General features: G+C 38.4%; 2 protein-coding genes across 2 annotated transcripts; one reads left to right on the forward strand and one right to left on the reverse strand.

The window, feature by feature from the left end:
• Positions 1-1,034: 1,034 nt before the first annotated feature.
• Positions 1,035-5,548, reverse strand: LOC140925011 (uncharacterized). The gene is made up of 4 exons (XM_073374974.1): positions 5,388-5,548; positions 4,218-4,523; positions 3,855-4,043; positions 1,035-2,669 (listed from the first exon to the last, which is right to left on the reverse strand). Exons 1-4 carry the CDS (start codon positions 5,463-5,465, stop codon positions 2,502-2,504), a joined length of 741 nt encoding a protein of 246 aa, XP_073231075.1. The 5' UTR covers positions 5,466-5,548; the 3' UTR covers positions 1,035-2,501.
• Positions 5,549-6,736: 1,188 nt separating this feature from the next.
• On the forward strand, positions 6,737-13,059 carry LOC140925186 (uncharacterized). Its single transcript, XM_073375149.1, has 11 exons — positions 6,737-6,981; positions 7,686-7,754; positions 8,557-8,628; positions 9,098-9,172; positions 9,709-9,860; positions 10,265-10,387; positions 10,665-10,793; positions 11,394-11,513; positions 12,154-12,306; positions 12,574-12,682; positions 12,795-13,059. The coding sequence occupies exons 1-11, from the start codon at positions 6,785-6,787 to the stop codon at positions 12,967-12,969; spliced, it is 1,374 nt and encodes a 457-aa protein (XP_073231250.1). The 5' UTR covers positions 6,737-6,784; the 3' UTR covers positions 12,970-13,059.
• Positions 13,060-13,296: the final 237 nt, after the last annotated feature.

Genomic DNA, 13,296 nt, shown 5'->3' on the forward strand with positions numbered 1-13,296 from the left:
ACTAGGGAGATGCGAACTTGTGTAATTCTTCTCCTCCCTACACAGGAACATTTCCCCCTACGTTATTCATAGCCAGTTCTTTAATGATCCTGGATCATCATTCCATAAGTCACCAAATTTACACATGGCGAAAAACAAAAACAGCAAATAAGCCTTCTTTCTTTCATGTTCTTTAATACTCAAAGACATTTCCACTTCAGCAGAAAAAAATCCCATTCAGGAATTACGTTAAAAAGTTAATTTGGATGACGTCATAGCGGTCCTCTGATATGGAGAGTTATTTAACGAGAGTTATGTCAGCTGAAAGCGAGTTAATAACAGGTGAGTTACCACCACGTCAACTATTGAAATTTCAAGATTTGACAAACTGGATATATATATTCGCGTTCGGGTTAGGGTTACTCTTGCATTCCTTCAGTATTTGTTGGGACTTGAAAATTCAAATCGTGCGGTCCTCTCCTGCTTGGATGGTCCAGTCAGAAGTCCACAGTCCAAGCAAGTTAATTAGGAGACGGAAACCACCCTAACCTCCCCTAACCTTGTTCCCAAGTTCCGCTCCTACTCTTCCCGAAGGGGACCCTGGAAGCGAGGTTGAAATCACCCGAGAAACCTGGGATTGCCGAAAGCACTCGGAGATTCTCGGGGATTGTATTTTCAAGTTCGGAAACAAGAACAGTTCTCGGAGAAAAAGCAGCAGTTGCAAATGTTTTTCAACGTGACGGCCCTCATTTAAACAGAAAATTTTAAAAAACAGATTCCCAAATAACTGTCAGCCATGCTTTCTATGAACTCTTTAACTGAAAGAAATCCTCCTGGTGGCACAACATGAACCAACAAACCGAAATTAAGCCAAAGCCGTAATAACTGTGTGTAAGCTGGAGAAAGAGTTAAGTCAAAAGAATTGGAGGATAAAAAATTGAAGTCTAGAAGAAGAACAATAGGGCCTTATGGTAAGTTTGCATTCCAATTTTTTGTGAAAACAGATACCAAGAAGAGTACACAACTTAAAAGTTGTGTACTTAAGCTCAATATTTATTTATTTTACACGCAAATAAGATCGAAGCAATTACAAATGAAATAACGTCATAGATTTGAATATTTATCAGCTAAATAATACACTCAATTATTCCAGGATAAAAAAAATAAAACTTCAAATTAAACAAACTTGCAAACTTTCTTAAGTTCTATGCATCTATCTCAGAGCACACCACAAGATAGTATTTTGTCAACTTAATTTTATTAAAACTTAACAAGTTTCTTGTCAATAATGATTGGCTTTTTTGGTTTTCAATTTCTTTGACATTAGTTCATTAAGGGAATATTGCTCTATTTACGATAACCTGCGAAAAACCATTTAACAATTTGCTAACAAATTAATTACTTATAAATTGTATTCTCTGAGCTTTAAAATCTTTAATTTGTCATATGGATAATTATAATTCCACATATTTCAGATCGAGAAATTAACCAAAATGATTTGAGAATGTTGCTACTAGCCATAACAAAAAAATTATTGCTTTCAGTAATTCTTTCCTAGATATACAATAATTATAATTCAACAATTATTTTACTCTAGTTACAATAATATTTACCTTGAAGTAAGTTAAACAATCTTCTTTGAAATGATTAATAGATTAATCTTATCACAACAGAAACTGAATATTACATACCTTATAGAAGTGTACTGATAGATTATATAAGTGGGTGATACTATACACAATGACCCAATTGCTGCAAGTTTTGCAAAACTAGTAATTGGTAAAATTTAAAAGAATCAGAAGAGTCTCAAATTCAGATTGAACAACGTACATTTTTACACAACCAGTGAGCATAATGTTCTGTGCAACTAATGCTTTCCACCACTTGACCTTCACAAACAACAAAAACAAAACTGCTCACAGGATCTCTGTATTGTCAATGAAAACCAGATAGCTGAACTTCTAAATAGAAAGCATAAGTTGCAAGGAGGTTTGGTATGGGTGAGCAAATGATGAAATAAAATATTTTCACACTTTCAACTTCCTCACCTGTTGTACTCCTGTTGAAATCTTTAGTTCAGTTTGCACATTCATCACAGTAAACAGAAGAGAAAATGGAAGGCTGTGAACAGATAACTAAAATTATTGATAATGACTGCAGGTTTTAGTTGCTTTCTTCAGTTTTGATGAATGCCCACAATGTAGCAGGCTGTGTCACCTAGTAGCATGCAGCCTTCTGGTGCTTTTTAATAACTTAAAAAAACTTTACACTTAAATTAATCCAACAAGATTTATTTCAGGAGCAATTAAAGTAATAAAAAAAGCCCTTTAAAAACAATACAAGAGAAAATGAACTCAAAACCATGGAATTAACTTTGAAATTAATGTTCTTGTTTCCTGTTGCATCTATCACTTACAAGTAAGGATCAAGGATAACTATGAGATCACTACTCCTTATTAAGGTTTGTTAGAAAGGGTTTGCATGTTATTGAAGAAAGGGCAAAAAAGAGTAAAATGTCCCTGCTAAGTGGCAGATGTCTGTTCTTCAGTTTCATGAGATTTATCAGTGAGCTCCTGTGTGATCACTAGAGAACCGGTATCTGTAATATCAGCAGCAGAGTGGTGCAAAGTTTCAAGGAAAACCATAACAGTGTTACACAGCCATATCAGAAATGATATGTAAGCCAGGCTCTGCAAGAGAAGGAATATGATCACATTCTCTAATGTAAAACCTCGCCTAACCAACACCACCTTTAGTTGGCCACCACCCTTTCCCTTCAAGCAGACACTTTTTCTGGTTCTGGGGTGTCCAGCTACAGGACATTCATCCCCTTCTGATATAAACCTCTATGTAATAAATGCCCCCCCTTCCCCACAAAAACACACACACACACATAAAAACCCTGACAACCATTTTGTTATGTACAGTGGAACCTCGATTTAACAAGGGGCCAAGGGACTGGCAAAATGTGTTCGCTATATCAAGGTTTCATCATATCAAGGTTCTTTTTCATATATCTTACTATGATTGGGTAAAGAAAATCATTCGTTATAGCGAGGACTTCATTATATAGAGGTTCGTTATATCGAGGTCCTACTGTATCCCCTGTCCTTTTTTAATGATATAATAAACAACTTTTTAATGACGGTTGTAGATGATTCAGAAAGGGAGTAATAGATCAAGATCTGCCACTGTCCCTATAGGTGATGATAAAAAAATTATATGCACCAATAACTAAAAGACAAGGTGCAACTAACACTTCCCAACATGTGCTAATCAACACCATCATCTGATGAAGACTAGGAGTGGTCAAAATATTGCAATATTAATATCAATGACTTTCCTGAAGAAAACTGTAAAATACAGGGTTCGTATGCATCTTGAAAATCCTTGAAAACCCTTCAATTTTAGCGTTACTACTTTTTCAAGGCCTTGAAAGTCCTTGAAATTATCTTTGATTTATTTTGGTCCTTATAAGTCCTTGAATTTTAATTGAGGGACATTTTCAAACATCCAAAAAACTTTGGCAAATACCAGTTTGAAGCAAACAGAATAAAATCCGCATTCAGGATGAAATTAAAGTCAAGTATGGACAGCCTGTGATGCAAAAGGCTGAGGTCTAAAATGGTTACCGTGTCACTAGACCAATTTTTATTCACGCAAATTTTAGATGACACTGACTTTGTGAATGATAAAATATTTTCATAGTTTCTTAGAACCTGTGATAAAAGTTAATTTATTTGGTCCTTGAAATTTAAAATGTGGTTCTTGACAGTCCTTGTAAAGTCTTTGAATTTCTGAAGAAGTGTACAAACCCTGAAAATAATTTATGAAGTTTTTTAAATATATTATTTTATAAAAGAAACATATCTCACCACTGAAGCAAACAATGCTGAATAACTTGGCAAGAATTCCACACAGTTCTTGCACAGATCACGCCCTAAAGATGTGATTATACTGACTATTTCATCTTCAACTTCTTTCCTCAACTCAAGAAGGTTGTAAAGCCAGAGGCTTGTGGTTATGACAAGGAGAAATGCCATTAAGAGAGCTACAAATATCTCCTAAATAACAAACAAAGTAAATAAGGAACCGTAAGGATACACTTGATATGTTTCAAACAATTAAAATAATTTCAAACCAATGCAGGAAAAAAAATGTACAAGTTGTTAGTGTATAGTCACTTCATATCTGATTTGATTACCAAACTTAGAATCAAAGAAAAATAGAGTACTTACAGCAGTTAAAACTTTATTGGCCTTATCCTCATTTCTATGTACTACACAGCCTACTATCAAAGTTGTTACTGCAGCAAAGCAGGTTACAACAGACACACCAACAAAGATTTTCACACAAGCTTCAATGGCAGGGTCAAAGTTGAAGTTGCCGACAGGGTTGTCTTCACCAGTGAAGACTATAGTCTCGTTGTTATATTGAAAAGGGTATTTAACCGTAAAGTTAAGACTCCTTGTAGTGTTTGTCACATAGATTCCACCCTTTTCATTGTACGTGATGCATAATGGAAATATAATCAAACTAAGGACCTGTTGAGAAAAAAAGGAAATCATGAGTTTTTGATCAGTCAAACCTTGGGAATGGATTTACGTTTTTGTGAAACAGCAGCTCCAATTCAAAATTTACACCATACTAATAAAGTGTCATCTGAAAAATTCCTGATTTCTTGAGCACTTGATCGAACGAAAGCGTGATGTTGGGGAAGTCGTGACTTTAATTAATAAAATTAGAATCGACCGGTGACATTGACCCGTCAGGACATGCTTTCTTAAAATAAACACTCTTAACAATAACAAAGTGGATGATAAAATCGCAGTATGCAAGAAAAAAGATCAACGTGTCAGCTATAACGGTTAGGCATTTAAGAAAATAATTATGGCACAAATCACAATAAAACATTTGTCGTGTAGTTTGTAACTTTCGGCAATGCATGGATGTACATGAGGCTGCTACATTTGATACTCTGTTGTGAAGTAATATTTTGACATCGGATCAGGTTAAAAAGCAGGAAACATGAGCAAGGCAATTTGAATTTCGACACAGTTGGAGAAATGAACAAAATCGAACTGACAGCTTGGGCATTTTGGTATAAAACGGAGAGTAAAGTTACATCCTTACAGGAAACCCGCTCTACTATCACAACTTTTACGTGCGCGAATACCTGCACGTTGTCTATTTAAGAAATTACACAATCTTAATATGTAACAAGTGTTACAAAAAGCAGACACTAGTAAATTCCCGACAAATAAGTTTATATTTGAAAGATAAATTATATTGCAAGAGGATGTCAATTTTCCTAATAAACTACACTTCTGTAACACTTGTAAGCTTAAATGGCTACAAACAGAGACTTCCGTTCTGTGAACGCGGGAGAGAGAAAACCCCTCACTTACAATCTCGGCGATCTTCATCCAGAAAATGGGGTGCCTCAAAATCTTTTTCCGTGATTCTCCGCGATAAAGAAGCGCCATTATTGGTGAATAACGTTGTCGAAAGTCTCGCAAGACTTGGCTTGTCTACAACGAAGCGCCGGTCAGGCTGGGTCAAGACGTTTTGCAAATAGGACTGGGTCGGTTCGTACCTAGGCTCTCTCTATTTCATACACTAGGACCCCACCCACTCCTCGTGTAACTCCTCGTGAGTATTCACCTGTACCTCAAAATACAATTCAAAAAATCATGTCCTTAATCAAGCAAATAAGAGTTAAGAAAGTCCTGTTTCTCGGATGTTTTTTTTTTAGCTCCACCGTTGTCCTCTGCCCATTTCCTAGCCTGCAAAACAGTCCATATTTTTGCGCATTCAAGTACGCGCGAGCAGTCAAACGAGGCTGAAAACAGGGAGCGAGACTGGAGAGAGACGGTTTTTTTTCTCTCGCCTCACACGCCCTACGGGCGTGTGAGGCTCGCGCACTTCGCGCGCGTAAGACTCTTACGCCACGCTTTATCGATTTCTTTACTGATTTTGAGAAAAAAACCGACTGTTTTGCAGTCTACCCATTTCCAGACAAATGATTTGGCGTTTGTTAGGCCTTCTCACTGCAGCTAGCTTGTGCAGTATTTTTAGTGCAATGGTATTACATCTTGTTGCTACCTTGAGCTGCTGATGAATACCGGCATTACTGTCGTGTGATCTACTGTAGCTTATCAGTTACATTACATTATCGTATATTATGTGATCTTCTCTCATGCGCCGTGTACAAATGGCAGATCTAGTTTCTTGACGAACAGTACCTCTTCGATCAAGCTAGACTGCTCACAGTCCACGGTCAAGCTGGTGTTTGTCCTTGTGATTATCTGTTGTCAGTACTTTAGCATCTTTGAGTCTGATTTGATGTTATTTGTCCAAACAAAGGCCTTGCAAAAGACCTTACAAAAATAAACACTTGCACACAAGCTGAGCGAGAAGCGCGAAAATACTAGCCGTAACAGAATACAAAGCGCGCGGTGAGCCGTGAATTAAAGAGAGACGCTGCTTGCAGTAGCGGATCTATGGGAGGGGTCCGGCCGTCCGGGGAGCTCAGGCCCACACCTTATTGTTAGGCCAAACGGGGACCCACAGAACTAAGAAAGTTATGTCCGATTCTGGGCATCCCTCTTAGGGCTTTGGATCTGGATATGGGGTCCTCCACAGAACTGAATCCGCCATTGGCTTCCAAATTTTCCATTGCGCGCGAGTCCTCACGAGTTCGTCACATGACTATTCATTTATCTAATTCACTTCCATTCATTACGTCACAAGCCAAAGTAGCACTCACCGCGTCATCTACCATGATAGACTCAAAGTTAGAACGATGAAGAAATTCCTTTTCCTACTGTACTTTTTGCCTCTGTTTTGTTCGGTTTGCTTTTCAAAGCCAGGGAGGAAATTGAGCTGTTTTGAAAAACAGAATTCCAGGCAAAATTTTAAATGCACTTCAACTAAATACCTCGACAGACGCTATTCTATTAAGAAAATCGTCGGTTTAGTCTCAACGAAAGCTACAAAACTGTAAGTATCTTGTGAAGCAAAACCGCTAAAAAAATTGTTGGGGAAATATGGCAGCACGTCGATAACATATAGCTACGTCGACTGTCTACAGTGATAGTGAATCATTGTAACACGAACCTGAAGAGCATGTTACCACGGCTAGCATGAAGTATTCTTACCGTTCTTAATAGGGCCATTTAAAAGAGGAAAAATATGATGCGTACTCAATATGAAGCAAACCGTCCCGTATAAACGACACATTTCGTCTAAAGTAAAACGCAACCTAGCAGAGACGCATCTTCCCTAAGAACAGGTGTGAAGGGTGTTCGTCGTGTAAATGGCCTTAATGTTACCTTGTACTGATGTCAGTGGTGATAATTTAGTGTACACCTTCATTTCATGTTGTTTCTCAGGACAAGGATAATTATTTTGAAACAAAAATCAACGATATAAATGAAAATTGATGTTGATAACTTGATATTTTACAAGCGGAGTTAATATCCATAGCTTCAATACTGTGGTAAATGAAAATTAAATTATTTCGTATATTTTAGGGCCTTAAAGGTGTACTGATTTATAAGCTCCTTACCTTGTGCCCAAAATACTTCGAAACAGTTGGATTCGCTTAATCTTTAAACAAGGCAACTTATTTAATAAAGTATCTGAATTTCTTGCTGTGCTTTAAAAAGAATATCTTAAGTATTGTTTTGTCTCTTCATTTCAAGGGACCTCAGCAAACTCAAACTAAATCTTACAAGGGGGACCTTCAGTAATTTGACACATTTAGAACTGCTGTGAGTATCGCCTTTATATGTTACTGTTGTCACACTTTACCTTATCACGCCCTAGGCAGAAAAAACTAGGGCAAGATAAATCGTTGCGAGATACTTAAATCAAGGGGCATGCATACACCAACCCACGGCCCGGCCGCGCCAGTAACTCACGCATGCACACAGCTGTATCATATATCGCTCGGTTGTCTTGCGCGCTTACCAAAAGTCAGAGTGGGAAGGAAGGCTGTGCCTTCCAAAATATTGATAAAAATAGATATATATTCCAAACTGTAAAATCAGCCTTGCTTCTTTTGATTTATATTTTCACTTATTGCTGATTAGATTCTTCATTAGGATTCGGTACTTCTTTTTTATAACCTGGTCCTTGCTTAGCCTACGAACAGCAGACATTTCCGGTCGTCGCTTCTCTCCCTCCGGAGGGAGAGAAGCGACGACCGGAAATGCGTCTGCTGTTCGCGGGCTAGTCCTTGCTTTGAAAATTGAAGAATGGAGGAACACTTGCGAAGATTCCGATACTCAACCGAACTGAACTCCACAGAACTTCTGTTAATCCATTTCAAAAAGCTTGTTTCAGATATTTATAGCGATAAACAAGCAATGGAAGGACAAACTTGGTAAAATATAATATAAAATAAATCATTAAGCTTATATGGAGGGACCCTTGCTAAGGTCGAATGTGATTTTAAGACCGATTTTAGTAAAAGGGTTATAACCTCTCTCCATCATGTGTATTTATTTCTTCGTGACCTCTACTTGAAAATTTCAGTTTACCTTAATCCTACCTGTTCTACTTTTCTTTTAGGAACCTCTCAGTTGCACATATATCTGAGATACCAGCGAACACCTTCAAAGGTCTCACATCTCTAAAAACTCTGTAAGTATTTAGCTTATGAAGCAGAGCTAGAATTTTTTTTTCCACTTTTTCTTTACTGAAACTTAGTAGGCCAGCCCCAAATGAGCTCTCCACATGAATTAAATCGATGAGCAATATTCAAATGGGGGATAAACAATGGCAAAGAGCGGCAAAGCAGACCACGAGGGTAAACCTCTGTGGCAATGAGACAAATGCGCATCCGCAAGGCGATCTTCCGCTGAGCAACAGAAAATCTCTCAGTTAACTATGATTATTGATCATCTCATTAAAACTTTTCTTGGGCGGCACTGTTATTAAACTTGGACTTTCAAAATCAGCCCGAGGTCTGCGCTCCAGAGTTTGAATTATGGTCTGAGAACTACTGACAAATAAGTAAATGGATTTGTAAAAGGTCATAAGAACTGTTCTAAACGATGTTACAAGGAACCTTTGATTTGACAAGTATCTATTCTCTCGTTATCACTGACAGGGATTTGTCTAATAATCAACTTGTGATGCTGTCACCGTCTTTCTTTGATGACCTGAAATTTAATAACATAACCCTGTAAGTATGAAGTCATTTTCCTTCAGTATCAGTGCAATAGATTAGGAGTTGATACACATCCTCAAAGTTCATACTCAGGTGAATATAAAGTATATGAAAAGTAAAGAACACTCGTTGTAGTCTGCGTTAAATCTGATTTAACTTAACTTATTTATTAGCTTAGCCAATACCGGTTGCGACAACGTAACACGTATAGACCCCTATCAGTCCCAATACCCACACCACCCATGAGAGATGAGGTTAACTTGTCTGCAAACACTCCATCAAATTAAAGCAAATCAACTCACAAGTGTAAAAGTGATTTTCTACAAGGTACTTTGGCTAATATGAAACGATTGCGATTGACACTGGGTCGGTGTTGGGTCCATTGCATTATGGGTTATTTTTGGACGAATTTTAACCCAGTTTCCTGCGCATCCTCGCAACAGCCCATAAAAGAAGCGAAAGCAATCCCATAGTGCAATTCAACACAAAATCATCCCAGTCTCCCTCGTATTTCTTAAACTAGTATCAATATTCCTTTGTTATTTCCGTAGTTACTTACACAACAATAGGTGGGACTGCAAATGCAGTAACCGCGGTCTTTTGACGCTGCTGAAGAAACATAAGAACATTAAATTGGGATCTGCACCAGCCATATGCCATACACCATATCCACTCAAAGGCAAAAGAATTGATCAGGAATGTGGTAAGCTTCAAATCATACCTAGTGTGAACTTTTAGTTTAGTTGTCTTACCGAGTGAATATAGCTCTTAGTAGATTTCTTGACTGTTAAGGTTTGGTTTGCAAAAAGTAAACAATTGAAACAGCAGGAACAGAGATCCTTACGTTTGTGCCTAATATATTTCTTTCTTACATGAGAAAATGTAACTAAGTGAATTTTTTAGACAGTTACCGAGTATCTAAAATACATCTATTTCTCCCTTTCGTTGCTGGCCTACAAATGAACAGCCGTTGCCTCCTGAGAGTGTGTTAGGGGAGTGCTTGCAGATGTCTTGACAAACACATTGACAATCACGCTCGACCTTGGCGATGGTTAAAAGAAAAAACAACAAGAGAAGCAAATAAAGTCACATACTTTCTCTTTACAGACCGAGACGAGTGCATGGAAGAAAACGATTGTGATGATATGGCAAGGTGTGAAAACACCTATGAAGGCTACAAGTGTTCTTGTGCGGCCAGAGGTTTTAAAGGAACAGGGACAGAATGTACTGGTATGATGACTAACTACCAACTACTATTTCCACTACTAATTTACTAAGAATGCGAGGACGACGCTCACACGCGTAATGACTGGCAACTTTCACCCTTTAACTTACTGTGACGTGAGAAAGAACTCTATACAACAGCTTTCATATGAACTGTCACTCAGACTGTTTAGATAGAAATATATTTTTCTCTCTGTTCATGAAACATTGCAAGTTTTCGTAAATAAGTTTTCAATTTTTCTTTAAGATCAGAGTTTTATCGGCTTTTAACGTCTTTAAACAGATATCGACGAATGTGCTGATAAGAGCACGTCACAGTGTTCGAAGATTGGAGGAAAATGTATCAACACACTGGGCAGTTACAAATGTGAATGCAAAACTGGATATACTGGGGATGGTAAACTATGCAAAGGTAAACACGCGCAACAGAAAAAGAGAGGAAATTTATTTGTATTCTCGTCTTCACTTCTAATCAAATGACTAAATGAATATTGATAGCAGCTATCGTCCAAGTACCATTGACGCAAAGTTGGGAAGAGGTTGGCTGCTTTTGCAGTCTGAACAAAAAGGTCTGAACACTTATTTTACCCGAGTCAACTTTGTGACTTACCGAAAAATTATCACTCTCGCCAAAGGCGGAGTTTCAATTCACCACAGACGGGAACTGGAGTCGAAAGAAATTTGTTCCGCAATGTTTTCTGGGATCGCTACTGGGGACGCGCCTGTCAGCTAGGGCCTGTCTCCAGTAACAAATCCCAGAAGTCTTTGCAAAAGTTGACTCGACCCAGTTTCCATGTCGTTACTGAAGGTCTCACCCTTCTTGCAGTCACGTGATGTGTTCTAGACGGTTTCCATCCTCTTTCGTGTGGTCGACTTGAATGTAACCAGGGAACGAAGTTACGTCGCACCTATCTCACGTCGTTAACGTATTGCCGCAAAACAATATCACCTTTTGTGTGGCGTTTATAAAATTTCTATTAATACTTGAGTTTTTTTCTCTTCTTGATGATAGACGTTGATGAGTGCATGTCTATCGATTGTGGAATGGATGGTGAATGTACCAACACCTTGGGAAGTTTCACATGTGACTGTGATCCGGGATACGTGGCCAATAAAAGCAACATTTGTGTTGGTAGGTGTAACAGTGAAATCTTTAATGGTGTTGCTTGGCAAGGCAATTCTTTCTCTGTTTTCCGGACAAAAATAATCATGCAACGTCCAATGTCCTTCGTTACTCTATGTAAATTGCTCAACAGACATTCTGCGTTAAGCCCAGGGGGTCACGCACCTTTGACTGGAGCGAGTATTGATTGGTTTATCATTATAGGCCCCTTCCGCAAATGTCAATGGCCGTTTCTTAGCTTTCCGTTTAACGGGACACGTTTAAAAGTATTATTAGGCTGATTTAGCAATAGAACGGAAACGTCAGTTGACGACGGCGCGCGCAAATCAAACAACGGGCTTGACCAATGGCAGAGCGGCAAATTGGGTACCGGAAGTCGAGTTTAGTCCTTTCCGCGCGCTTTCCCGTCGTCAAATGACGTTCCCGTTCTGTTGCTAAAGCAAACTATTGTCAAAATCTGGAAGATGTTTAGTTTCAAAGTAGAGAAATACAGTGAGAACGTAATGCTGTTAAGTTCAAGGAGCACCTCTTAAAGAAATTCATCAGGCTAGAAATTGTTTAAAAATGCATAGATACTTAGAATTTGAAAGAATTTAGTTCTGATAAAAACTTAGAAACAAATTTGATAGCCTTCTTCTTTTCTTATTAGACATCGATGAATGCGAGATGAAGACTCACACATGTGACGCTATTGCAAACAGTTATTGCGTCAACGTTAAGACTATTTTACCTTCCGACACCGGCTACACCTGCGAGTGCCAATCAGGATTCAGGAAAGTCGGAAAAAGCTGCATTCATGAAGGTCAGCGGATAATCTTTCAACTAGATATTAACTGGGTCAGTTTTGAGTTGGGTCATTTTTAAGCTCGTCAGGCTATTTAATATTAGAGACGTACTGCTGGAAGACGGAGTGGAGAGAATTTTTGAACATGTTTGCAACTATCCAAGGGAAAGTACAGAGAAAAAAACTGTTGGTTTCTCAATCGTGGCTAAACTTAGACAGATGAGAGGCCTTTGAAAAAAAAGGTTTAAGGAAAGAGTTGTAGATGAATTTTTTAAATTATTATAGGTAGCACAGGAGAGCTAATAAAGATCTTGGCAATGATTATTGGTGGATTTCTTGGGATTCTTTTTCTTATCATAATTGTCGCACTGGTGTACAGAAAAACAAGAAGCAGGTAAGTGAATAGTTCTCTAGTTTCACAACCACTGACATTCCTTTGTTTTGTCACCACCACCACCACCACCACAGTTCTATTAACAACGTCAAATAAAATTTGACTGTTACAGTGAGCCAGAAGAAGAAGAAGAAGAAGAAGAGAAGACAGAGGAGAGCCCTGTAGTAGTGGCTCCTGTCGTTGGTATGCCTCCCCCTGTGGACTTTGCTTACCTGGAGATGCCTCAAAACGATCAAGGACAACAGGAGGAGGAATGGGGCGAAGATGACGAAGAAGACACTGAGTAGCTGCTGACCAGCTGCGGTGGCTCAGATCTGTTTGCTTTGTTCAAAATAAGTTGTCTTTGGTTGTTAATAAAGCCAACGTCTAAGAACTCATGTATTCGAGAATGTCTCAAACGCAAAGGATAGAGTTTAAAACACACCCAGTTTCTTTACATATCCTACTGCCGACTCTTCTGGTTTTTGCTCAGCTATACTGGAATAGTTGGATACCGTTGTCATAAAAATTGTCGCCTGTGATTGAATAGCACGACTGCAATTACTTCTTTGAATGGTTTCAGTCGGAGTCCGCAATATATTGCCGTACTCTTAGTTCATTCTAGTCTCATCGTG

The sequence above is a fragment of the Porites lutea genome, chromosome 14 (assembly GCF_958299795.1).
Source record: "Porites lutea chromosome 14, jaPorLute2.1, whole genome shotgun sequence".
In the NCBI taxonomy this organism is placed as follows: domain Eukaryota; kingdom Metazoa; phylum Cnidaria; class Anthozoa; order Scleractinia; family Poritidae; genus Porites; species Porites lutea.